The sequence below is a fragment of the Cygnus olor genome, chromosome 2 (assembly GCF_009769625.2).
Source record: "Cygnus olor isolate bCygOlo1 chromosome 2, bCygOlo1.pri.v2, whole genome shotgun sequence".
Taxonomy (NCBI): Eukaryota; Metazoa; Chordata; class Aves; order Anseriformes; family Anatidae; genus Cygnus; species Cygnus olor.
The window spans coordinates 41,305,390-41,333,376 of record NC_049170.1 but is presented as its reverse complement, the minus strand read 5'-3'; the positions used below and the strand labels follow the sequence as shown (position 1 = coordinate 41,333,376).

Below are 27,987 nucleotides of genomic sequence, written 5' to 3'. Positions count from 1 at the left end.
AATAAAACACCTTGTTAAGCAAAACGTAAGAAGGGCGCACATTCGCAGTCATTGAGGATTAGAATTTATGGACGCGGACAAAGGCTGCAGAAAGCATCTGAGCCCCGGTAACTTCTGCGAGGATCCGTGTTGTCATAGAGACAGCAGAGAGCAATGAAAAGTTCACCACGGTAGCTATACCTTAGTGAATAAGTCTTAATGTAACTTCCAGCTGAGGACATGTAATCAATCTCCGTATGAGCTTATTGAAGGAATTCCCTTTATGCTTACTCAGTCCTCAAGAGCCCAAAATGAGGGAAAAGGTTTTAAAATATATATATTTTATTACTTCTAAAGACAAGCCAAGGCCCAGTGCTTCCACTGGATTAAAGGGAGGGAACAAAAAGATAACTGTTTCCTTTGAACGAGAAATGATGTGAAACATGAAAAACTCGACAAAGACATTCAATAATACTTTTTTTTTAAAAAAAGGACGTAAAGAGGAATTCTAGGGCAGCCAGGCAAGACCAGCCATGTGCAATGGTGTCTTCTCTTTCCCCCAGACACCTCCCCACTGAGGTGGCCCCAGCATCTCACTGCCGCTCTTCTCCCCGCAGTCAGGTCTGACTGTCTCATCCCCTCTTACACTACCAAACGCAGGAGTTTCCCTGCTCTTCCTTCTCTCTCCATGCCTTTCTCCTGGCATCTCCCCCCCTGGCTGTGCTAGACCCCTGGTTTATTTTCCTGGGCGCAGAAGCACTTTCTCTCCCTCCCTGGGTCCCTGCTTGTGCCTCCAGGCTCAGTTCCACCACCTGGGAGGTTCGGGCCGCTGGAGCTGACAAAAAAGAGCAGAGAAACAGTGCCAGGGGTTGTTTATTGGCTAGGGTCTTCAATTCTTAGCTTACACAATTATGGGTTTTGTATGTGAGGAAGAAATTGCAGTGCTAGTGTGTCATGATATAAAGCTGCAGCGATTTGCGTAATGCCTGAAAGGCAATGAGCAGAAGAAAAAGAGAACCTCAGAACTCTATTCATACTTCTCCCTAACATTTTAAGATATAAAGATCAGACTAATTACCAAACAGTCTTGACTTGAGCAGGGTTCACTAATCATGCTCTGCTTGAGGAATTAGGAGAGAATTTACTTAGCCACATCATGAAAGGTGCCAATAAATTGTTCAGCTGGAGAGTTAACATAATAAAAAAAATCATTTTTTATGTTATTTTCTTTAGCAGTTTATTAATTGCTGCCTGAAATACTTTTCTGAAACACAACGAGCTGCAAATGAATTCATGGGCTATTAATCTGCTGTACATGGCACTGGAGGGAAAGCTCATTAGGTGAGTTGATGCAATTACTGCTATTACATAACCATCTTCACAGAACATAGAGTAAATTATGAATAATAACATTCAACCTAAGTTGCTCCTTCAAACATTAAAGCTGGCAAGTGAAAGCCATGCAAAATCAGGGGGAAAGGCTAAAATACCAAAGAGGCAGACCCCTCTGAAAAGAAGAAAAGCAAAGCAGACCTGCTTCTTTTAAGACAACAAATCAGTGCAAAAAACAAAAGATGTTTATTTAACTATGGGAAACAGCATGCAACAAGTAGATTACGATAGAATTTTAATCGTATATAAAACATTTTCAGCCACCCAGCATAACAAAGTGTGCATTATCTCTGGCAGAGGACAGACTGCAAGGACTGTCCTGGTTTTTGTAGCAGGGAGATCCTTTATGTTGCTTTGCTCTGATCTTATAAAATCCCCCCATCGATGGGACTGAGCATTTGGCATTAATTTTTAAAAGTTTCCAGTTTCTCAGACTGAAAAAATAAATACAAGCATTCCTATCTGATCAGAAACTGAAAAACAAACATGCAACCTTAATGAACAATATGAAAAAAATGGGATCTGTATGGCTTGTTCACTGTTTTCCCACTATCTAGACACTCAAATTCTTAATTTCTTTGGCATTTTCACTGTTTACCTCTTTCGCCTTCAGAGCACTTACAATACAAAGTCTCCCAGCTCCTGTAAAAAGGGTCATCATTTTCACCTATCAAGATAGGAAAACTAGCCTAATCAGCTTGTAACATTTGCAGAGAGGAATTAGTCCCAGAACAGAATTCAGGGTTTTGTGATTCCTACTTTGATATTTCAATCATGCCTCTTGAGAAACCAGTAAGCATCAGCAGGCAAGGTAACTACTCTGGAATGTCTGAAAAAGCCCCCAGCCACTGTGTGGTATTTAGGTACCTAGTTAAAAATCTAGCCCATAGCAAAGCAGAAGCAATTCTTAAATCCAGTACACTTACTGCTGGGGAAAAAAAGGAAAAAAAAAATTAAAAACACTTCAGTTCTGAGTAAAAGCATTTAAGTGAAGATTTCATGCATTTTAATTAATTCAAGTTAAAATTATGTTAGCGCATCTGCACGAGCTTCCAAAACGTAACTACACAGACTAGCCCTCTACTCAACAACTCACTGGAGATGGAATTGCAGTTCAGTAAGGGGCCTGGAAGAAAATGGAACAGGCACATAAAGTAAAAAATACAAACACGACAGCTCTTTAAGTTGATGTTTCCTGGTTGTTGATTTAAACCAGAATTAAAATAAGTAAATCAATTCATTCTATTGTTCAGCAGCAGAATGTAATCGCATGTTCTGAGAAACATGAACATTTAGATATTATAAGACTTTGAAGTCTGCGACAAAAAGCAACAGACATTTCTGAGCAAGTTTTTAAAAAAACAACAAATACAGAACACAAAATCTGGATTCTCTCCACTTCATGGTAATTCCCCTGCATTCCCTCCCTTCCTCCAGGGAGGTTAATTGTAAGCAGATTTACAAATCTGAACATTGCTTCAGTGCACTGAAGCAATCTGGAACAATAATTCTGTGCCTTTATAAACATAATTTAGCTCTATTAGAGCTCACTGCGGATGAGGTTTGTGCCAGCACAGAGGGCTTTTCTGCACCACACCACAGTACGTGGGCTGGATGTTTGTCTGAGAGGGACCCAACAGATCGACAAGCACAGTGGCGGTCCTTGCAGGCTGCAAATGTTCTAGAAGAGGGAGGATGGAAGTGGAAGAGCTGCTAGGCTAAGCTGAGCAGTTGTGGCAGAAAGAAGCTCCATTTTCCTTCCTCCACACCCTGGAATAAATCCAGTTTAGGTTTTCTTTAAGGGTAGGTTTCACCTTACAAAGCATACATTCCAGCATCCTCCTTGAAAGAGCCCACTATCATTTCAGACTTTTGCACAGTTTCCCACACGCTCCCTTAATTGTGCAAGGCAGCACCATTCGTGTGACCCCGCGCTAGCTCCCAAGCACTGAGGTCCATGCATCCCTACAACAGACTGCTTCTTGCTGACACCTGGGGTCAGGCCAAGGATGATGCTTCAACAGCAGCTTAGAGATCACGTAATCAAAGGGCAAAGGTTAGTTTCCTAAGGCTCTCCATCACATAATGAGCCACTGTCAGCCTCAGTAGCCTTCTCACTTCAGTGACAGCAAAAAAAACAAATCCTGTGTGATTACAATTCGTCTCTACATGTCAACTAAAAAAAAAATTAACAGACTGGAAGGGTAAAAAGGACAGAAATGTTTTGGAGTGGGTATCAGAGCCTCAGCTGCACCTACACTCTCCTGAACGAGCTTCTGGAGCCCCACAAATGAGCCCCACAAGTGAACTTACAATAAACCCCAAAGCTGAAACATCACCAGTGGAGGGGTTGGCTGAGGGCTGTTCTATTTAGAGGCGCAGCTCCGGATGCAGGGGGCACTAGCTCAGGAGTTTCTGAAGCAGGGGATCTGACAAAAGACAGCAGGGCTTTATTTCAAGCCCTGTTTCGCGCTGCTGTAGGATGATAAGACAGTCATCACTAAATCACTTCCCCTCACACCCTTTGCCTTGTCTATTTGGAGCACAAACTTTGCAACAGCAACTACACAATGAAAGACAGTCCCTGCACTAGTGGGATCCAGTTTCAACAGGGTCCTGCAGATATTATCATAATACAAATAGCTCCACTGCTGCCCTGGAGGCGGACTTGTTATTGACCTCTCTTGATCAGATCTGGGGACTAAAATGGGGTCGAAGATAACTTTTTTCCCTATATGAACAAAACAACCTATAAAGAGATGCAAATTTGGTGCATTCCGTTGTCGTCTCACTTCATTCTCTAAAACAAGATAAAAGCATAGAAGAAATGCTCAGTGTCTGTTCTCTTCCAACATGTTGTATCTCCATCTTTAAGTTCTTGCTTATTACACTGGCTAGGCAGCCAGTTCTATCTCTGACGTTTGTGTGCAATGCTCATTAAACTCAAAAGGAGTTGCATATGTAAGTACTTTTGCATGCCCTTTAAATGCAGAACAAATGAAAACATGGCCATAGCATTTAAGCACAGATTACTCTGAATACCGAAATTTTGCATTTACTCCTCCTCAGCTCCTGGGAACAGACGCTGTGGTTCCTATTTGTGGCTGCCCACTGTGATTACTTTCCCCATTTGGGACTGGTTTGAACATTGCAGGCTTGTTTCCCTATGAGACTTCTCTGATTCTTTTCTCCGTCCTCTGTTCGAGGCTTTCATATTACAAGGTAACAGAACCATAAGAAGACAGAAAAACAAAATGCCAGGAAGTTACTTGGGGAAAAGAAAAGCCTCCGTCTCCTTAAAAATAAAAAAATAAAAAAAAAACCACTGACAAATGTTCCTTTGTTTACATAAACTTATCAAGAAATAGAGTTGAAACCTGGGGACATATATGAAAGAAGGTCATATAAGAAAATAGTTTATCAAATCTCTTAAGAGTTGAAAAGCTACTGTTTATGAAAGGATAACACAGAATCACTTTAGACTTTTAAACCAAGAAAGCAAGACACATGGCAAACTGATGACATTTAAAGTAACTTCTCTATTCATCTGCATACACTTCCTACAGAAACATCCCTCACTTCTCCCCAGTATCCTCAGTGGTCCCCCTCCAAGCTGGTATCCCCTCTTTCGGTGCCTGTGGTGGTTTGAGATAAAGGCAACTGCCAAAGGGCAATTTCACTCTGTTCACCCTAAGAAACAGGCAGACCAAAACATTAATTCTTGCTTGTAAAGCTCCAGCTATCCTATGAGAGAAAACCAACTATCACCTTAAAGGCAGTAAGCTTTTATACTTTACCCTAAGTAACTTTGGTTAACATGTTAGGAATACTGCTGGTATTTCCAAAGCCTACTCCGATGTGACGTTACAGCATTTAATAAGATTACTATTTCACGTCAGCAATAAATTCCTTAGGAATTCAAGGCCAGCAAACCCTGAGGTGAGGAAAGTGTTTCTTCTTCTCTCTCAAACTGCATCATGCTGGTTTTATCCACAAAAAAAGCTTCATATGCACAGATAAATATGCAGTCATATACCTAGGAATAATACCCTCCTCACTTCATCTTGCATCTTTATCTGTATTCAGCCTACCTCCTCCTTTACTCTTGTCATGGTCTCCATTCCAGTAAATTATACATCATATTTGTTATTATTGACCACTCTTTTTGCTAAAAAAGTAAAGATTCCTGGGCAGAACTATTGCCATTGCCACAGTCTGCCTTCTAGCAATATCCAGACATTTCATTTGCTATGAACGATAGCCTTAAGATTACTATTATGACAATCTACAGTATTGTCATACTGTGTTTCTCACCCTAAAACATCTAACAGGCAGTTAGGAGCTGTGGTCACTGGAACCCGTAGCAGGTTACATAGACCTGTCAACAAACGACATCCTTTGTATGATGTTCTCCCTCCTGGACCTTTAGTCGAATGAAGTTGCACTTCATGCACGCAAGAAAACTAGAAACCCTAACAACAAGGGCAGTAAAGTCATGGAAATCCTAAGACCTCCTAGCTCCTCCAGTTCTTGAGACTTGATGTGGGGCTGTTTTCAGCAACTGTAATTTCAGATTTCCATGAGGAGAAGTTAGAAAAACTGCAGAGTGATTGTAAAGATGTATCTGGTTTGTTCTCTGGCTCCTCAGCACTCTTCCTCTGAGAGGAGAAGGAGATGGTAGGAGAGAGAAAAAGGATGCAACCAGGACAGATCAGCTTGGCTTTGGGACCTATTCTGCTTCTGCCCAAGGACGCAAAAGTGAACTACTGGGAAGCGTAATGGAATTTATGAAGGAAAAATGGTGAAGATGAGAATGGATTTAAGTCACAGTTCAGTCATAAACATCTCATTAGCGTTAATTTTTTTCTCCAGTCTGTATGTCTCTCTAAGGAACTCCCGTGGGTGAAATAGAGTAAGGAAGTGGTTTTGGGCAATTTTCTTCCTCTCTTACGCTCAAACTGCAAATTTCTGTAGTGTTTATTGTTGGAACTAACCTACTGAAATCAGGAACATCACTGATAGAAGTAAAAACCCTCAGCAACCATACAAATCATTACACCAAAGATTTTTTTTCTTACTGCCATCACTCCATTCAAAAATGAGAATCTTTCAAAAGCATTACACCCCTTAGAGACTTGAGAATGGCTTTTTTGGGGGTAGATTTCCATGCTTGACAGGGATATCAATAAACTGGAAAATGAGAAAAATCACATACTTCTATCTGTATGTTTTAAAATGCTAATTTAAAGGGCAAAACCTAGATTTCTAGAAAAGAAGGCAGGGAAAGTTGTTTTTTTCGTGTGTGTGCACTTGGCAGTACTTGCACGTAGTCAGGTTTACTGGCTTTGTGGGTTTAGAAGGGGATTAACCAGCTTGTTTCACCTTTCAGAGGAGCTCCAACAAGTAAAAACAGAAGACTCAAGGCCATTGTAACATCAGCTCTGTAAAATGTCACAAACTCGTGCTAACACCCAGGAGAAGGACCTCTTGCAAAAACACCCACACTGGCACAAGCAGAAGGTGCAAGGCTGAAGAAGGCTGTTACGTGCTGCAAGAGGGCCATCAGGAGGCCCTTGGGAAATGACACCCTGGGCTGACAGGAGCAAAACTTGCCAAGCAGCAAAGCCACAAGCTGCTCTGCATGGCTGTGGGAGGACTGAAACAGATCTTAAGAAGCCAGTGCCATCTTGCTTATGCCCCTTGCCCCAGGAAGCCGTTTCTAGAACATAGGGGAGATAATACAGCCTTAAAGCAAGCATCTGTGATTTTGTTCCTTTAGAAAACCTGGTGAAATGACCCACGTAGAAGTTGTCACATCCACACAGGTTGGCCACGTTGCACAGACAGCACATTGCACTATTTGGTCTTAAGTGACAGCATCTATGCCGCACAGTTAAGGACTCAGAAGTCAATAAAGTACATCTGAAGTTGTGTGCAAAGTTCAAACTCCCTTCTGTGCACATGAATACAGACACTGGCTTCAATTGCGTAACTGTGTCATATTTTTCTTCCTTTGGGACTGTCATATATACTTAGGATATGACAAACAATAAATTGCTTCCGAAGACAACTTACATTCTTTGGACATTCCCACTTCAAAGCACTTCTGTAGTCTGCAGTACTGGCAGCGATTTCTGGTAACTTTATTGATAACACAATTTTTATCTCTATGACATGTGTAAACCATGTTCTTCTGGATACTTCTGCGGAAAAAGCCCTGAAATCAAGAAAAAAAGAAATTGAATAAACCTTTGAGTTTCCCATAAACCTTAGAGACAGACACTAACATTGCTTTAAAATAACAAAATAAAAACAAAGTTATGGTTGGAGTATGGCATCTTTAAAGACTCACTCTTCTATAATTAAATATTGTTGTTGTTGTTGTTTTTTTCAACATAAAAACTCGTCTCATAACTAAGAACTAATTAAATAATGCAACCAAAAGCCAAAATAAGCAAAACTACAACTAGTAACAGCACTCAGGAAATGAAGTCCTGAAGTTTTACATGAAGACTCAGATAAAAATGTTTTTTTTTTTTTTTTGCTTATGGATTTAGCAATGAGCCGGGTAAACAACAGCTTTCTTAATTGATCCACTTGGAAGTCAAATACTCATCCAACAACCAAGAGTCTCAGCCTAAAGATCCCATCTTTTTCTGTTAGCACACAGGTTCTCTATAGCTCGAATGCTGCACGTAAAAAGTGAAGTAATTTGAAATCCAGGTCTTTTAGCTGTCTGAATTCCTACAACAATTAATTAGGCTTCTGCAGGTGGAAGAGTTCCAGTATCAGGTTATTGAGTTGTGAACTTGTAAAAGTCACCAATTACAGCATTTTTCTTATTGAGATACACCTGTGAAAATAATCATGTAATTATAATGATCTTGAACAGAAATTAAAGAGAACTAGAGGTCTGGTTTATACTTAAGGAACAACATTTGCCTGGATTCCTCCTTTGGCAAGTAAAAGAGAAAAACAGTCATAAATGGCAAGGTTAGATGGCACAGAAAAAAAGGCAAAACCAAGTTAATTTCTTTATCTGTGCAAAAAACCAAGCTGTAGATAATATCATATAATAACGAAGAAGAAAAAAAAGACGATTACTTTAAGCACTTGAGAAATCAGCCCACAGATATTCAGTGAAAGTATTTCTGTAACAGGCATCTGGACACTTGACAGTACCATTTAACCTTCTCCATCAGATTTTGAATATCATTTCAGCGAGTGCCAGGGTCAAATTTCAGTCAACACTGTAGCATTATGGAAGAATAGTTAGCAATTTAATATTTGTTGGAGGACTTGAGAGGTTAAAACTCTTCAACCAGCCACATGTTACATCCCACGGGGAAGTGGTAAACTCGATGCCACAGATGATAGCTCTGTACCAACAATGCATTTGTCTGAAGATGTAATCATGGTGAGCTATAAAATTGGCTCTCCTAAATGCACTCACAGAGATATGCAGTAGTTCAAAAGCCCCAAACCCTATCGTTCAGAGTTAACTGAGAGAGTTTCTGGCCATACAATCAGGGAGTGGTAGGGCAGGCACAGTCAGTAAGGGCTGGTCATAAATTCCTTGCACACCCAACATGCTATAGATGCTAATGTTACGAAAATTCCTCAAATTCACTCAGAACTGAAAAATGTCTCCTCAATCACGTAACCCCTGGCAAGAGTTTTCTGTTCTTGCACAGGCAAGCCTCATCCTGACATTAGCTTCTCTGATTTAGAAGATACTTAATACAATCATCAAAGAGCTAACAAAAAACACTTCTTTCTCAAGTTACAGAACACAGCAGAAGTATTCAAAGACAGTTGTTTAGACAATTAAAATGTTTAAAAATTATCAGTAACACTGATATATTCCACACTTTGCTCACTAACATTGCTTTAATGTTTGCCAGGAAAATATGGTGTATACATTTGTTTACTTGCCAAGAAGAAAAATTATGGTAATATCCACTTACTATTTTCTTGCTTTGATATTTCTCTAATTGCAATGCCTGGCTTTGTGGTAATTGTTGATGATGTTAAGTAGAACTGTGAGAAGTCTATGACATCTTCTTGAGTTCAACAGACAGAAATTGTGAACTGTCCTGGTTCAAGGATCTCCATATGGCTTACTTAGTCACTGCTTTTTACGTGGCAAGAGGTAGGGGAAGGCAAGACTGGTAGCTTCCCCTGCAGCCACTGTAGTTTAATCTATTGCTACATGTCACTGATGGAATAAGACTCTGAACATCAGCCTGACACTGCAGGAAGCAGAATGGCCTGAACGAACACATATGACTGTCGTGCAGCAACCGTCTCACCGTGCTGAACAACTGGAGTAATTTAATAAAAGCAGCTCCCAGAACCTCCTTGTTGTCTGCACGTTCCTTGGGGCACAGGCCGCCAGTCATCCATGCTTGAGCAACTTCAGATTTACTGAAACAGGCACTACTTGAAACAAAATTCAAGAGTCAAAAGTGTCACCCAATACAGAGAAGAGAGGAAACAGCCTCCCTGAAATGTACCTGTAATTCACCCAAATATAGCCAGAGGTTAATGGCACCCACTGAGTGATCATTTGTTCTGTTATTTAGACACAGGTTCTGCATCCTTTTAACCTAGGGTCTAATTACAACCCATCAGGAAGGAAAGTAGAGAAGGTTACCTCAGTCCTTAGCACACACAGTTGACCACACAGCCAAACGGAAAAAGGTGATCTGACTTCTGCAGATGACAAGCATAAAGCATTCATGAACTCATTACTAATATAAAAGGCTTAAGAGAACAAACCTAGTAAAAGCAGATATCCAGGATGAAATTAAAGGTTTCTTCAACACCCTAAGCTCCTCAGAAATATCCTACGTAAAGTGAAATAAATAGACGAGAGTATTGTGTAAGTTTAGAATGTTGTTTTACAAATAATTTTCTTACACACGTATTTGATCTTCCTGGACTTACTCACAAAACAGAAAAAAAAAATTGAACTTGTTAATGTAAAAATATTCATATGAAAAAAAGCATAATGTGGTCCTACTTAAAACGAAGGACCTATTTCTCAGAGGAACTTTAGTACCCGCCCCTAAGTACTTTTCTACCAGACAACAGTGGGATACTTTTTCTACTAAAATGCGTGGCAAGCTCATTTTAAAACCTTGACAATATGTCACTGAACAGATTTGATCTGTCTCTGGACAGGCACTAGGAAAAATGCCCACATTATAAATATTATTTAGTTTCTTTGCACATGAAAGCCAAAACAAAACCATCACACGGGGGGTTATAGGCCATTCTTCAGGCACTAAATGGCAAGCAGCATTTGTTTAGCTCTGTGGTTCGGTCCTGGGAGCCGCCTCCACAAACCTCACGCTGTGCAGGCACAAGTGTGGGTAGGCACTCTGAGCAGGGTCATGCCCAGATTATTTCCCAAATCTGATGGTAGGCAAAGAAAAATATTTGCTCACGAGGAAAACCTCTATGCCAGATAACTGTTCAGAATGACGGGGGCTTTTCTCTCCATATGCTTTCTCTCCGTCCGCTCTGTCTCACCCCAAGTGTCAGGATTACAGCGCAGGCCATAAACGCAAATCAGACACACTCCAGGCACCCGAAATAGCGAACATGCCTGGCTCGACGCCGTGTCACACGTGCAGCTAGCCCGAGGCCTCTGGAATGGGTGCAGAAGACGTGATTTGCACGCAGGCTGCCATCGACTGCGGAAAATGGCCGCCTGCCTCCAGAACTGAAGGCCCAGCAGCCTGCACGCTTCCTCCTTTCTGGGCTTGCTCACACTGCGCTACAGCAAAACCTGAGTACAAACACTGCTGAGCATATCCCCCAGCAGGTATGTGACAGGCTCGCACTTGAACGTGGCCCTTCCTCATCCCCCAAGTATTTGACTTGTTGTACCGCTGAGGATGTGACACATCGCCCGTGGCTGTGTGGCTTCCTGCTGATCCTGTCTCACAGACCGCAGCGAGAGCAGGAATGAGAAGAGGCAGGAGCCCGCCTCTGTCCCTGCACAGGTACCTGCACGTCACGTCACCTGCTTTGGCTACCGGCACCTCTGCAGCCAGAGAAAACACCCATACTGCTTATATATATATATATTTTTTTTTTTCTCTGTGTTCACTAAAAATAGCAAAGTTAGAAGCAGGCCTAAGTTTTCCTCCAGTGCTCCTTGTCAAGTGACTTGAACTCGAGCTCACAATCCCAACAGTTTCTTCAAAAAACATGAAAGAAAATATGAATGCAACCTAACCTAAAGATGTTGTCAGAAATTTTGGAGACAGCAAACCACCACTGTTTGTAAACTAATCGACTTCAAGCTCTTATAGGCTTTTGGAAAACAAAGTTACTACTTATGATAATACACTCACCTCAAAAGGAATCTGTTCTGCTCAATATTTAAATGAAGAATGTTTTATACAAATATTTTAGCATTCCTTCCAAATTAACTCCCTGTGATGGGAGATGAGACACTCCTGTGCCAAAAACAAGCACAGATGATTCTTTGTAACTTAAAACGCGCTACGAATATAAAGACAAAGACATTCTGTGAGATATAAAACGTTACTGTGGTACAAAACTGTTTTTGATAGCACCTACAAAGTACTTGAAATTCAAGTAGAAAAACCTACTAAGACCTATCAGGAACAGTGATTTGCTCTAGTATTCCTTTTACCTACAACTTTTGAAAGGAGCACGGATCTTGTATTTTCTTTTAGTGAAGACAAAGAAGCTTTACAGAAATCACACTTTTGAATTAATTCTGTCCTTCTGAGCTGCTGTTAGTGGCAGCCTTTACACAAAGCATTTTGGACAGACATTTCAATTTTTAATCTCATCTTTTCTGCACACCACGCCATGCTCCTCCCAAGCCCACCAATCTTGTTATCTTAATGGATGACAGATAGAGTATCACTCTGACCATGCCACATTAGGCATCCTCATCTACCCAGTGCAAGGAAAAAATGCTGAGTATAAATTATTCAGAAATCTATTGTATCAGCGTGTGTTCTCTGAGCATTCACCACTGGCAGAGCAGACAGATTATTTTTCACTTTTAATTGTGTTGATATCTTATCTGCTGCACTGAAAGCAGAGAGTGATACGTGAAACCATATGTACCAAGCAGCAAATAAACCCAGTTTACCAGGTCTATTGCTTAAAATTAAATAACTGATTTAGTCAATGTAACTTCAACTTGGTGCCAAACAAACCACTCCATTCCGCTCACCACGTATTTTTGTAGTTACCTGTCAATGTATCAAAACTTAAAGAGCTCAATTCAGAGGATATTAACTATTTCAGTGAGATTTGGAATGCCATTATGCCACTGGTTATCTGAATACAAAGGAAGGAGTTAAGGTTAAGCCCTTAAAATGATGTTAAGCTTTGAAGCTGATAGAGTCTTATAGAATTGTTAGCATGAACTGCTACCCTTACCTATCTGAGAGGGAACCTATACAGTTCCCTGTCCTTCCCTGTCCAGTTGATTTTGGCAAGTCACATGATTTAACGCTGAAGTTATACACATTACATGAAGAGATGGATCATTTGATCTCAACAGCTTTTTAAAAATATTTTGCCAGCAGAGGGTATGCCAAATCTTTTTTCATAGATGTAGCAGGCTTAGAAGTTGAAAAATTGCATTGCAAGCCAGTGATAGAGTAATCAGCAGAGAAGGGCTATTGCTAGCTCAATCTGTTTAAACAGCCTGCTCAGTTCATCTGGTTCAGCTTTGATTACCTCCAAATACAACCAGCCAGCTATGACTCTTGCAGATTTAGAGGCTATTCTTTGGTAAATTTGCAAAATAAGCTTCTGAGTGAAGTGAATTGCTACTTTATCGTAAAAGAAACAAAGGAGTAGGAAAGACTTTCTGTGGTACGGTTTATCAGTCATTTATAAACTCTGACTGACTGAGCTTTGAAGGGAAAAATACAAAACAGAAACAGCTGAAAAGAAAACCCACCTCATGACATACCTGAAACTTCTGCTATTAGCTTTACTGTGACATAGAGGACATGCTAGTATGCACCCTTCTATACGGCTAACTTTTTTTGTGATACATAACCTCTTTTCAATCTATTTATTTTAGTCATTCAAGTAACCCTCTATCCTCGCTAGCCCTGTAAAGCTTGCATAGGTAAGGTAAGAACCCAGTTCCTGCTGTCTCTGGAGCATCAGCAAAGACATTTAAGCTCCCAGTGATGAGATCTGCACAAAACTACTTTGCTCTGTGTTCAGGGAATTGCACAGGTGCATTCAGGAACTGAATGAGATCTGCAATATTTATATTACAAGTGGCCACAGCCAAGGAACAAACCCCACCTTTCTCACAAAGTCCTGGTAGGATCAGAGGTCAGGTTAGGGCAGGCAGAACATACCTTTTACTTGTTAACCAGGAATAATCGGGCTGATAACATGCAATCTCACCGCTGGAGTTACATAGAAAGGCTTATAAAAGACCTAAAAGACATGGCTTATGATGTTAAGTGATTTTGTACAGTACAAAAGACTGTAAAATGGCTGCAGCCAGAACACGAGTCCCCAGAAGTAATGAAAGCTGCAAAAGCAGCTACCTAAAAGGAAGCTAAAATAAACGTAGTCTTAGCTGCAAAGCACTTTTCCAGGATGTCTGCACTGTCTATCACGCTTTGGAAGTCACGGCTCTTAGAATAAACAAATTAATTGTCTGACATTGTGGCTGGAAACCACCGCCTGCGCAAAATGGAAGCCGCTACAACAATAAGTAGAGGAAGACTTGCTGCCAGGAAGCCCAGAAATTGTGCTGATCATGTATGTCAGAGCAGGACAGCCAGACCTTTGCAAAAACAAATGAATAAACACTGGTCCATGTCCATAGCTTGTAGAGAACACCTAGAGGATGTAGCTGCCTGGCGGAAGAGGTGCTGGACACAGCCTCTGTGCCAGCCCGCAGTGAGAGCACGCTGCACGTTCTTGTTGCTGCTGTTATTTTGAGCAGGAATTCACGTTTCACCTCACCTAGCCATTTTATTCTGCAGATGAGGAGCAGCCATAACCTTCCATGGCCAAAGGAAGAAAACAAAATTTGCTATTTAGAGAAGGGCTCTTTTTAACCAACAGAACTTGAAATACTTCATAAAAACAAGCAGGTGTTATCCCAAATCTCGCATGCAGGAATAAAGACCTGTGAGCAAACAACAAAGGGGAAAAAACAGCTATGCTCTTTGTCATTACCTTTACATAAATAGAAAAGCTTGTAAGGTTTCCTCCTTTCTTAAAAAGAAAAGGCCCCAGTGGACAGGGACAGGCAGATGAGGGATGTGTCACCCTCCCTGAGCTACCGAAGTGGGAATGCTCCTGCAAAGACAAGGAGGCCACACTTGATAGAAACTAATAGTTTCTAAGGTGCAAAAAAAATCTTGGGGGCCACAGGGAGCAAGGAAAAAAAAAACAAACATAGTTTGAACAATAAATTTTAAAGGAAGATATCTGAGCTACTAGTGCCCATTAACCCTTACCCTGGTAAGGGTTAAAATGAAACCCATTTTTCATGGTGCCCTATATGCCAACACATTTTCTGATTCCAGGAAGCTTGGCCCACTGTTGAAACAATGCCCCTAGCAGTCAAAACGTTCGTTTTGTTCAGTGAGTTTGAAGCACTTCTGCTAGCAGAAAGGCAGCTACTGACAGCACGACCTCCAAACACCGAGAAGGAGGGAGAGCGAGTGCGATCTGCCACGAAGTGTGCGAGGTTCATTCATTCGGCTGCAATCCGCAGCAGCCTGTGCCAGCAAGGGTACAACGGTATCCACAAGCCTACCCATGGATTTCTCCACAACTTCGATTTTCACTGAACTCCTGACCTTTTTAGCAAACATGTCAAAGTCTCCAGACGGAACAGTCATCACCTTGAAGCAATATGCAAGGGGAAAGAACCACTTAGATTTTCTCCACTTCAGCAATTGAAACAGAGAGGAAGGAGCTGGTATGCACTTCCATCTGCTTTCTTCACATTAAAAAGAAAAAAAAAAAAGGAAAAAAAAGGAGATGAAATGTATACAATTAAAAAGTTACAGTTAACTTCCTTTCAGTAATGTCTGTAGGATGATTTTTGGCCTGCTAGGAAACTCCAGATGGGAAAAGTAATGAATATAATTTAATATGAATAAGAGGAGATCAAAGAAACATTTTCTGAGTGGCAGAACACTGACTTACTTCACACGGTTCAATGCAGAACTCAGGAATTAATTATCACATTTTGCTATTTTCTTATTTTTTGTTTATGCAAATCAATTCCCCTTAACCTAATTTGTGGAGGACCAGACCCACAACCCAATAAAACCATAAAATGTCACTCGGATGGTCGTACAACTGGCTAGCACTTATCCAAAAGGCTATATATGTTGTTAACTGCTCATCGTTTTTTCTCCTCTCTTCCCTTCCAGTGCCTCAGGATTTATACCACCAATTAAGACAATAATGAGTGCCCCAGGTTGACCTCCCAGGAGCAAGAATTAATTAAGCGCAGTATTTCTTAGTGAAGAATGACACTTTTCCAAACCGTTTATGTGGCTCCCTTGCATGGAAGCACAGCATCAGGAAAGACTTTCCAAATAGTTATCCCCCACACATATGATGGATTTTGGTTTATGCTCTTAATTCAGGTCTCAGTTTTTATCTGTTGTATACGTCTGTATGGTTTTTTGGGTGGCGGGAGCCCCCAAAGGGGTCCCCCCCCCGGACATCTTTCAAGGACAAGCTCATGTTTTTACTAGATGTACATGGGATTTTTTTTGAACCAAGCTACAAAGGAAAGAAACTAAGCAACAGGTACTCTAACAAAGTAGCAAGACCTAGTACCAAAAAAAATAAAATCCCTGCCAAGCTATACCCATGCAGTGACATGCAAAGTCCTGCACCACGCCGGACGAGGAAAAGACTCATGTCAGCTATGCAATTACTACGCTACAATTACTTCTAGGAGTCTCTCAAATTAGCCTCTCCATTTAGCTGCTGGCAGAGCTGTAAACACGTGAAGAGGAGAGGGCAAGCTCAAACAAAAACCTAGACGGGAGAAAGGAGGTATGTGCACGTTCCAAGGAAATTCCCCGTGTGGGTGGGCTCTGCCTCCTCCTCCTCCCTTCCAGCCTTACCCCCAGAGGCTCGCAGCGTTCCCGCACATACTTGGCACTGCAGTTATTTATCGAGCGAGACACGGGGACTTTCACTAATCGGCAGGCAGAAAAAACAAAACAAAACAAACAAAAAAAAAACCCTGCCCTTCTGCACCATCTGAAATCTACAGACTCACCAGTTTCTAACCCGCTATCGGCAACTGAATGTTTACAGCTCAACTGAAAAAATAACACAAACTATGCCACGAATATTTGCAGATGCCTGCAAGCTGGCTGAACGGCAATTCCCCTTGCTCTCGCAGGCAGACCCACACGATCTGTGTGCAGCCAGCTGCCTCCTACCTTCTCAAAAACCAAAGCCTTGGCCTGAATTTGGTCCCCATGCCCGCCTGGGCTCCTGGCTGCGTGGGGTGAGCCCCAATGACCTGCACCTGCTGCAGGCTCCCCACCTGCGAGGAGCTGAATCCAGCCGCGTGGCTCACCCTGATCTTTCAAATCTGGCATATTTCTGTAGTTTTTGTCCAACCCAAGAGAAGTTTCAACAAGTTTCCAAGGAGGGATGAAGTGACGTACGAAAACAATGCAGAAAACAAACAAAAAAGAAATTAAAAAAAATGACACAGACATAAATATGCCAAAATAAAGCAGACGTCTTGAGCATTATGCTTCCTGGTGAGTTTTACAGGCGTGCATCTGAGTGGCTCATCAGCACACACATGTTTGTTCTCTCTCCACCATTTCTTTTGCTACTAGTTTTGACAATTGATCTCTAAACAAATACACTGTACAAAATCCCTTGAAATCTGGCAAGTGGTGTCTGGTACTCGCTACTTCACGCTATATTCTCCTTCACCTGCGTTCAGTGACAAAGAAACTCTGCTAATGCAGAACAACCCCTCTAAAACCTTGTAAAATGCAGAGTTTAGCAAAACTCAGCTGCTTGGAGACTACAAAATAGAGTTCAAGTAAACACCCAGAAGTATTTAAGTCTGGCTCTCCCATACTGGCAGTAGCGAAGGAAAATTACCTTTCCACACTGCAGCTGAAACTCATTACTGAAGGCGACAGCAGAGAGATGAGTTGGAGCGGGAACAGCTTGGCAAAACCACCAGGCTAAGAGTGATACGGGTGGCCGTACCCCTCTGCCTGGTGCCCCACGCACTCAAAGCACATGTGCACCCCACAGCACGGCTTTCTGTAGCTTCTTTATGACACTGTGCAGAAAATGGAGTTAGCAGGGCGCCGTGGCCAGAACCAGCACTGCCCTATGAAGCTGGTGTCCTGACAAAATGAAAAGACGGGCTGAGAAAGGTGGATGAATGCAGGCTGTGCAAGTGCAGGGGAAACAGAGGGAAAGGAAACAATACAGTGGTGATGAGGATGCATAGGGTAACACCAACCAGAGGTAGGAACCTTATTGCAAAAGTTAAAGACAGAAGTTGTGCTGAGATGCTGACCAAGAAGGGCAGCTCGCAGGACAAGTCGGGCACTGCCACTGCTGTGCCCGGTGTCGGGGCCTGCCTGGAACAAGGCAGCTTGGACCGCTCTGATGACAAGAAAACATGACCTTTCGGAGATGACTGAATGGACTGGGGCTGATTAATCTGGCACAGGAAAATCTTAGCAAGATGTTCTCCTGTTTTCTCCCTCCCCTGCCAGACTCAGACAGAGAGCTCCTATGATCACAAGACGATCATTCTTTCAATTTATGAAAATCACATGGGACAGAGCAAGATAAAAAGTCTTTTCAGTGGGCTCATCCATGGGTGCTGTGCTTACATCTCTCCTGTTTACCTAACACCCTCTCTTCTCTTCTTTCAGAAAAACACTCCATAGTTTTCACTTTTGTTTCTGTACACGTAGCAGTTGCCATGTGTCTCTAAGGGTAAATGTTAAGACCTTTTGCAGAAGCATCTGAGCAATGCCTTGTTCTCCTCAAAGGGAGGGAGGGAGGGAGGGAGGGAGGGGTAAAGAAGTGGTAGTACTCATTCACTTCATAACTAGTTGGCTGCAGAGCTTACTGTGAAACCCTCTGCTTAAAAGTTTCCTAGATCTGGAGCACTGCCACTCTTTTGTACCAGCAGAAAGCAGGTGAGGATCACAGCCCACTCTGAAGAGAGGACCTCCTCATTCACACATACAGGTCACACGTGCACAGAGCTCCACAGAAAGCCGAGTATCGTGGGCATGGGGAAAACCCTTCCTTCACAGGGAAGATTCAGCTGGAGAGCCATCAGCCAGGACAGTCACAGGAGGAGCGAGCAGCAGCCCATTGCAGTGGCTGCACCACGGTTATAAATCTCCTTTTTCCCTGGTAAAGGCCCGGGAGGCAGCCTGGCTGGGGGCTCCTGCCTCTCCCCTTGGTGCCAGGAGGGCCCCCAGCAGGCTCACGGGTCTGCTAAAGCTGCAGGCAAATCACTGGCTGCGTTTACAGCCAACCAAAGGGACATTTTTTGGCACTGTTTCAGCCTGCCATCTCACCTTGTAATTTACGTATCCGTTATTCCAGACAGGGGATCCAGAGTCAATATACCTTTTCCCCTTTAAATGTAGGTATTATGATACAGTTTTATTGCATCCCTCTAAAACATATTAAATGAGAAATATTAAGCATGGCCTCGTGAAATCATAAGGGACTTATACACAAAAACCTGTTCCTACTTCTCAGCTGTCTCCTGACTTGAACTGTCAAAATTGCAGCAACTCCTGTGTATTATCAAAGGGAAGAACAGCTTATGAGTAAGGGACCCTGAATATTTGGCAGGCCAGCTGCAGTTATATACCAATCAAACATCTACTATATCAATATACCCAAGCTACCAATTATAGGTTTGGACGTGTGAATTCTTTAACACTACAAGAATTTTCTTCTGAGCTCCATCTCAGATGTCACACCTACAGGCGTCTCCTGTAGGAATGGAAAACTTATGGAAAGTTCATATGAAATGAGCAGAATGATATAAAATACGAAGAAAGACATAACACCTATGTACTTCACACTGAACTCAAGAAATAACGTATCCATACTTAAAGACTATGGCAAAATTCAGATATACAGGAGGGAAAGATAGCCACACGGGTATAATCTTGAACTTTGGCAGCTTCAGATTTTTGAATGGTTACTCAAAATGTGAACAGTTTTTCTTAGTAAGGGATTCATTTTGCTTTACTGGAGGGTAAAAAAGTAGAATGTATAGACCAAACAACTTGAAAAAAGAATGTGTAAAGCTGACTTTATTGTAAACAGCAAATCTTGGTGGCTCCTATTGGCTTTCCTGGTATAGTACAAGACTAGGATTTCATGAAGAATAGCTCTGCAAAGCTGATCAGCTGTGGGATCCATGCTGCAAATTCAATTGCACTCCATTCCCAGTGGAAGCTAAAGAAAATGCCCCTTTAGGAAATTTCCTCAAAGGAACACTTCATTCAGGATTAGAAAGACCCTCTGTTTCCATGAGCAGGTCAGTCAGAAAGCACAGAGAGCAAGGGAAGGTCACTTTCTGAGGCCAATCAGAGCATTTCTGCCAATTGGGAAGCTGACCACTTACAGACTGGGTGACAATGCTTTACAATAACCAGAAAATACAGATAGGTTTATCTTTCAAAATAAATCCAGTAAGAAACAAACAAAGAACATCTGAATGTATATTTAGCATGCAAGTAAACAGACTTAGATAGTGGATAATCCCAGTTTGTACACTCCCCAAACCCTCTTATTTTGGATTTAATTCTTTCTAAGATGTGCCAATCGGAAAATCTTTAAGTATACTTGTTAAGAAAAATGCAAACAACAGTTTAAAAAGATGCCTAAGGCAAGCAGAACAGTGACCCCAACCATCTCACTGCGCTGAAGTCGACATTCAGCCAGAACCAAGCTCAGCAAACTATTCCAATCTCCCCACTTATTCCCTAGAAAAGTCTGGAAAGCAGTGCAGTTCTTTGTGGGACACAGCAAGCTACCAAATCTAAATTCAACAATTGCTGGTATGTCCTTCTCTAATGTCTCATTATGCAGTTTCTTTTTTAAAAAGTTCCTGAATTAAAAACTGAAATCTAACTCACTGTAATTTTACAAGTCTGTACCTGCTGTTCAGTAAGCATAAATAAATTATTTGGCATACTGCAAAAAACGGTAGGCTGTTACTGTTAATAGAAAACCTCAAACTATTTCATTTCTGAGATGTTTGCTTGGATACCCATATTGCCTTATCTGCTGCTTTACCCCTGCAAAAAATACTTCTAAAGATCACAGTATAAAATGTTGTATTAAATATGGTGAAAAACTGCATTTTTTTCCACACTGTGACAAATTTCTGGGTGTGCACAGGACAGCCTGTACTCCACATCTATAATTAAAGGCCACATGTTGTCCATGAGTTATGAAATAGATTAAGATGGTGAGAACAAAAGCATTTTTCCCCCTCTTTAGTAAAGAAAAATGCAAAAGTAAAATCCTTTAGAATCTACTTACAGGGAAATAAAACCATGCTCTACTTCAGTGGCATAAATAACGTGGGACTTCTCAGAAAGAAATCATACGAAAGTGAATCACAGCCCACCTGTTCCTGACACCTCTTGTTGTTATGTCACGATGTGATTTGCACAGACAGTGCTTTTACACCTAGATGTAATTTACTTAATTCTGTTGAAGTTGTTGCAAACCATGTGTACGTTACCAGTGTGGTGTAAACCTCAGCTCTCAGCCATCCCCTAATAAGCCAAAACAGCTACTGGCAGTGAAACGTGACAAACACACACATGGAGTATTTAGTACCTACCTTAGTGCAAGAAGCTATGATTCAACTTCAGTAATGAAATGTATGTATGCATGTAAATTTTAAGTTTCTTCTTTTTATGGAATGTATTCTTAGGCATAGAAAGGAACAGACACTGACAGAAGAAAAAGGCTTGACAATTTAATTTGATAATTACTAAGAACAAACAATGGCTGTTACAGTTACTTGACTGAGAGTAACTCCCGAGAAAAGATGTGCCAAGGTCAGTAGACGTTAAGGCTACATCTGTGTTAGGAGACATCCTTGGGGACTGTCAGAGACGTACGATATGGAAGCCCACCTCCGTGTCAGCCAACCCTTTGGGCTTCTAAAACCATCCAGACCTGCTGCTGGAGGTAGCCACTGGACAGCTCACAGCGCCGAGCCATGCCCGGGAGGAGTGCTGGTTGGTGCTGCCAAACACCTTCAAGGGACACAGCACTGCAAAGCAATGCCCCAAGGTGTGTCTGGTCGCTATTTAATTTACCATGGTTTAAGTCAGATGCTGTTCTCCTCTTATTGAGAAAGCCTTCATTGACAGGGGCAAGAACTTCGCACAAAAAGGGAGTGCAAGATTTAATCCAAACAACTGCATGTCACTACTTGACAGTTCGTGCAAAACAAGAAAGTAGTTTCCAGTTCCTGTTTCCACAGGACACTAGCCTTCGTTCTTGCAAATAACTGGAACAGCTTGGTTAGCATAGTTATAGACTAATACGGGATGATCTCTGCACTTTTACAGTACCAGCATCACTGCTGAAACGAATTAAAATAATTAGTAAAAACAACTGTTCTCACAGCTTAAGATGAACCCCTGGTGTATGACTGAGGGTAACTGGTACCCAGTGGAAAGTGGAGGAGGTATAATCCATGACTTGGGTCCAAGGTGCTGGAAATCAAGTATGACATTCAAATACTCAATATGATCTTCATTTTTCCTCAACTGTCATGGTTGGCAATTTATTTTTTTCTTCATTTTATTACATTCAAACAAACCAGAAAAAGATTTAAAAATGTATGGTAACATAAAATATTTGTTCCTGATCCTATTTCATCATGTCTATTCTCAGTAAACTTCCCATAAATATATGCTTCCCCATACTTCAAAAAATATGAAATAAATTCAGTATTTGGTGAATGTTTTATCTTCCAAACAACGAGAAAAAATAACTCAGAATATACTGAAATGAAACAGGTATCAGCTTTTCAAAGGACATTTGGTGCTTTTTTTTTTAATTTTAAAATCTCAAATCTCAAATAGACTATTAAAATGATGAGGTCTCCTCTGATCCTATGAAATACAGAAAAACTCCAGGTTTTCAGTACTGCATTTAGATCACTTTCAACTCATTTAGCATCTTTCTGCATATGGCCTTGCTTCCTGCAAACAAATGGCTCTGAACATTGCTACACTGCAAAGTGCTTAAAGATCAGCTGATATTAACAGTATGCAGAAATGTATCTCAAAATACATTTTTCATCTTCTGAAAAATGACTGTTGATATAGCTAAAACTAGGAGTAATTTTCCGTGATTTGAGGAATTTTTCATAGCTGTGCATGAACGACAGCATGCATCTCCACTGCTTGCACTGTCACTTACTAATACAGCTTAAATGGAGACGAATACAGCTTGATCATTCAAGCTGATCTATATTTTTCTTTGAACTGATAGAAGCTTTTACAATTGCGTTGTTGCAACCAATATTACTTCTTTCCCTAATACAGATCACGTCGTCTGTAATCCAATACTTTAAGCTCAGAAAATAAGCATTTTCAAATTTAGACGTCTTTTACTTTTTGTTTCAGTTGTAGATGATTACAACATGCCAGAAAAACAAAGCCAAACAAATACATAGAGCACTGGTGAGATGTTTTTATGAGGTCTGTTTTATTTTTAGTGCGAGGTAACTTTGAGAAAATTCTATGTCTGGATCCTTAATTTCCAGTAAAAGGGCATAAATATAGACTTAAATGTGATTACATTATAGCTGGAAGTTTACAAACGCAAGAGTGTGGTTTCCAAAAACAAGTGCTGCTTAAGGTCCCTCTGCTGTACCAGAACTGCCTAAGAAAATGCAAATCTCTTCTCACATGATATAAGAGGCATTATTAAAAGAAAGAGGCATCTGTCCTGAAGGATACTGTTCCATAAAGAGAACACTGATACAACAATCCCTAAAATATTTTAGGCCACTCATCAACATTTCTTGCAGACCAAAGCATGTCCTTGTCATCCAGCTCTAAATAAATCAAATCAAAACCTTTTCCACTTTCAGGCAGTAGCATTTTGTAAATCAGTTATTGCCTCCTGATGACCATGGATTCATGGACCACAGCAGGAGAACCCCAACACTCTGAGTGTCCGGAGGGACATAACCATGAAGGACATCATTGAGATCATTAACACAGATTATTATTTGGGTGCCTAACCAAAGAGCTCATGGGATAGCTTTTCTTCTATTATGTGCATACATATATATTTTTTTGAGTCAGTCCTACAGAATTATTGACCTAAATTTTGAGGTTCATTCTATCAATGGCTATTCTCCAAGCTGCTTGAAGTCTTCGCAATTAAAAAAATAAGTATTTGAGTTAGGAACAAGTCAAACAGGTAGGCATATTATTTTTATAACTGAAGACCTCTGAAAAGGTATTAAATGTGGCTACCTTTTATCTTAGTGATCCCACAGTAGGTGTGGTTTTATATGAAGATTCTGATGGAAGGAAAGCTATTCTTTTATGATAAAAGCCGATCTGGGATCACTCTGTAGTGAATTAGATTTTTCTACATTTTTGTCCGTTAGCATCAGCAATGGGCAGAGAGGCACCTTGATCATTCAGACAAAACTGCTGGACCGTAAAACTACTCTTTTGCACCGTCTTCTCTTCTGAAACTGCTCTGGGCATCTTTGTTGCCCACCGAATTCAAGCCAGGAATCCAGGCAGGGTTGCCAGCAGAGGAATGCCATCTTTTAAACGCCCAGAACAAGGGACAAGGCTTGAAGAGGCAGCTGAATCTGCCAGAACACCAGCTTCTCCTCATTGCCCGCACAATGATGGCATTGTTTGGGAAACCAGCCCACTACACTCAATCTCCCTTTCTGCAAACCCGGCTACAATGACGAGAAAAGCCAGGCCCAAAGAGCTGAGCTTTCAGTGACAGCCCTGTAACCACTTGTACCAGCTGGATAAATCCAAGCTTCTCTTTCGTATGGAATTTGTTTGCGTGCTATCTAGCAACACCCAGAAACTGGAAAGGAAATAATAATAAAAAAAAAAAAGGCAAAGGAAGATTTTAGAAGTCTTTAACTGAGGTCATGAAACACACAAGTAAATTCCAAAACCCGCCTTTGAAATGCCACACAGTTTACAAAATGGAAAAGTTGTAAATAAGTTGAACATTGTATGTGTGTTGTATTTTACACATAAAAAGATAGGCTGCCTCTGGAATTTTTCTTATAGAATACAAGTGATACCATGAAGATCAATTTGGTTTTTAGATTCTAATATATACAAAGCCATTGACAGGCTACAATGTACATCAGCCTTTTGCAGCATAACACCCAGAAATGAAAAAAGCCAAGACTTTTTGTTTTTAAAACTGTTTAAAATAAATAAAATTAAAATTAAAAATAATAATAATAAAAAAACTTACTGCTGATTTTGACTGACCAGATTGAGAAAAAACTCTTGGATTTCAACCTTTTACATGTGTCAAACTTTCAAATTCAGAAGGCAAGAAGTCAGGCACCCTAACTCTATTATCGCAAATGAGATTTTCAGCATGTACATACTACAATTAGAAGACAAGAGATAGCTTAACGTTATTTAGACAGCTCCTGAACTTCCACTGTGGCTCATAGGCACATACCATGAAATACTCCAGCCCCCAAAAAACTCAAAAGATTAGTTTATCAAAACAAGCCACATAACAGTCTTTCTAGTGGGAGACAGTACTTAAGACTGGTCATGAGTAAAACAGAAGGATCACTTTAAAAAGTAGGGTTTAACAAACATAAAAAGAGAAAGCATTTGGCAAAGGAGGTTAGGAGGCTACTCCCAGGTTCCTAAAACAATAAGGTCCAAGGATGACTGTAAGAAGGTCAAGAAAGAAGTGGAGAAGAGACCAAGCTGAAATCTAATCATCACATGAGAAGACCACATCAAGGGTCTGTCAATGAAGGCAAGAAGGCACATCCTGGGGCAAAAAGGTCAACATGTCATGTGAATTACAGTGCTGAAGGTCAGAAATGATGTCTGAAAAACAGGAAGCCGTGAGATTACCAAAGTTTGGTGCTGTTGCAGAGAGAGAGATGGAAAGTTCTGTCTTCCCAAAATCTGAGTCCAAGATAGCGGTCAGACAACCAAGAGGGCACACCTGGGAAAGATGGCAGTGGGAGAAGTCAGAGCTGGAAGTAACTCTGGAAATCATCCACTGGCAGGTGACAATTGAGGGAACTTAAAAATTTCCAGTGCAGTGGTTCCCCAATGGAGCATCACAAAATCATAATCGCCAATTACAGCTCTCCAAGGGGTCATGGCTGGAAGGGTCACCATTAAGAGCATACCCTTTATTAGCAGAATATTGCTTTTGGCTGACAGACCATTGGTCTACTACAAAATAGTTCAGCAGTTGATGCTTTTGAGACAGAAAACCGAAGAACTGATCGTCAGGGAACAGCATCAGCAAACAGATAAAAGAGACACTTAAGGGGACATTAAATGAACAGTAAACAAAGTGGGAGGAGAATGTAAAGAGCCCTGAAAGCCAAGAGAAGGAAAACCTGCTGAATCAAAGGCAGTAATCAACCCTAAACCTCAAGAACAGAAAGCTGTCCCTTTGCACCAGAAGGATACTGCTAACGACCACCGTGATGGCAGTTTCACTGGAGCTCAAGGCAGAAAGGTAAAGGAGAAGGAGACAGAGAACTAAAAGAAAACCAAGGGAGAGGCAGCACAGAAAAACCAAATGAATAGGGCCCTAATTAGAGAGACAAATATGAGATGAGGAGAGTTTTCTGTTTGTGTTTCCCATGAGAAAAGAGACTGCCATGAATTAGAAGGAATTGGTAAACAAGTCAGAAAGAAAGAAGGAAAAGACTTGAGAAAAGAATATCAGAACAGAAGTAGGTCCAGTGCAGGAGGAAAAATGAATGAATTTCAGGTCTAGCATCACAGAACAGATAGCAAATCAGGCGCAGAGAGAAATGGGAGAAATAAGAGTCAAGAAAGAGAAAATGGAAACAAGATCAGAGAAAAGGCAGGGGTGGGGTGGGGTGGGGAAGAGAATTAATACTTGATTAGGATGATATTTTAGTCTAGTTTCTTAAGAAATGAACTTTTTGTAACCCAATGATAATAAGCAAGGTTGCCTCTCCCCATCCCAACGTATTTTAGCCAACTGCAGTGAAACAGCAAATATAGCAATCTCCAAGAAGATTAAGTTCTTTGAAACTGCTTGGAAACGTGTGTTCAAGTAAAAGAGAAATAAGAGAATGTTTGTTCAAGTAAAAGAGAAATAAATATATGCGGTTCTTAATGAGAAGAAAGGCTGCGACATGAATTCTTATTATTTTTCCCTATTCACCAGAGAACCAGCATGAAACTACAACACCGTACCAAGAAGCCTTCAGTGAAACTCATACTTCCTAATAAAGCAGGGTTAACCAACTGAAAGGCAGAGATCCACAGAAAATGAGACTTCCCCGGCGGCTATGCTCAATGCTCAGTGCTTATTTAAACTCACAAAGCAACTGACTAAATTTTGTATGAATAGAAAGAGAAAGAGAAGCATGAAGAAAGAATTAATAGTGGGAACAGACGGTGAAAGTAGCCTTGAGTAGAGGCAGAAGCCTAGATGATTAGGAAGAGAGTAAAAGGTGGCAGCTTTCTTATGGTACAGGAGCAAGGGTAGAGCAAAGATAAAGGACCAGAAAAACAAATTGTCAGTGAAGAGGTTTCTGAGGCTATTTCTGGTGTTGTGGTCACATACTGCTGTCTGCTGTCATCCAGCACATCATTTCTGTTGACCTGAAAGCTTAGACAACTCTCAACAGCAAACATAGTACCTGACCGTCCACTCAAGGTACCACTAGTTGACTCATCATGTTCTTTGCCAGCTTCTGGCACTCACTAAGGAAGATGATTCAATCAGTGGAATAAATTAATTAAATCCTAGTCGAACCTGTTGAAGAGCTAGTGTCAACTAACCCAAATATTGCCAGTCCCAAGTAGTCACATTATAGATTTGGAATCCTGTTGTTTCTCATAGAGCGACAGGTTTTACAGGCAATTCACCTCTCTCTCTATTTTTTTAACAGCAGCTACTGCTAAGTGCTGAATTGCCCCATCTTGCAAATTAGCAAATAAGTGAACACAATTTCTTTTTGTTGTTGAATAGCAGCTACCACATTACAAGATGGATTTCTTCAGGTATTTTGACAAGTGTAGTCTTGTTTTAATTATTTACAAAAATGCTTTGCAGTATGCCAATAAAAGCCCTACAGTATATTTTAGCATATTTTTCAAAAATAATGAAGTCTTAGGAACATGTGACCTTGCTGCCATAGTCCGCAATTATGTCTGTGCTTAGAGTGAGTGTGTGGGCGAGCAAATGACACCACCATTTGTGTGTTAGTATCCAAGTAAAGAATGAGACAAGATTTCCTATTTAATGAAATCAGCTCTAGCATATTCTTATCATAGATTTTCCTAACAGACACTT

The 27,987-nt window shown here is 40.9% G+C and overlaps 1 protein-coding gene and 1 long non-coding RNA gene across 8 annotated transcripts in view; one reads left to right on the top strand and one right to left on the bottom strand.

Moving 5' to 3' along the window:
* RARB (retinoic acid receptor beta) overlaps nucleotides 1-27,987 on the bottom strand; it is a 331,581-nt gene that overhangs the window by 38,593 nt on the left and 265,001 nt on the right. For 6 of the 7 annotated variants that reach the window (XM_040550265.1, XM_040550267.1, XM_040550266.1 and 3 more), the window contains one exon: nucleotides 7,447-7,588. In XM_040550265.1, the coding sequence (XP_040406199.1) occupies nucleotides 7,447-7,588 (142 nt within the window). Of the gene's footprint in view, nucleotides 1-7,446; nucleotides 7,589-10,027; nucleotides 10,087-27,987 lie in introns of all 7 variants that reach the window. The other variant, XM_040550271.1, reaches the window with a different exon arrangement.
* On the top strand, nucleotides 139-7,438 carry LOC121066594. Its single transcript, XR_005817857.1, has 3 exons — nucleotides 139-170; nucleotides 1,213-1,320; nucleotides 6,761-7,438. It is a non-coding gene; the product is annotated as an uncharacterized LOC121066594 (long non-coding RNA).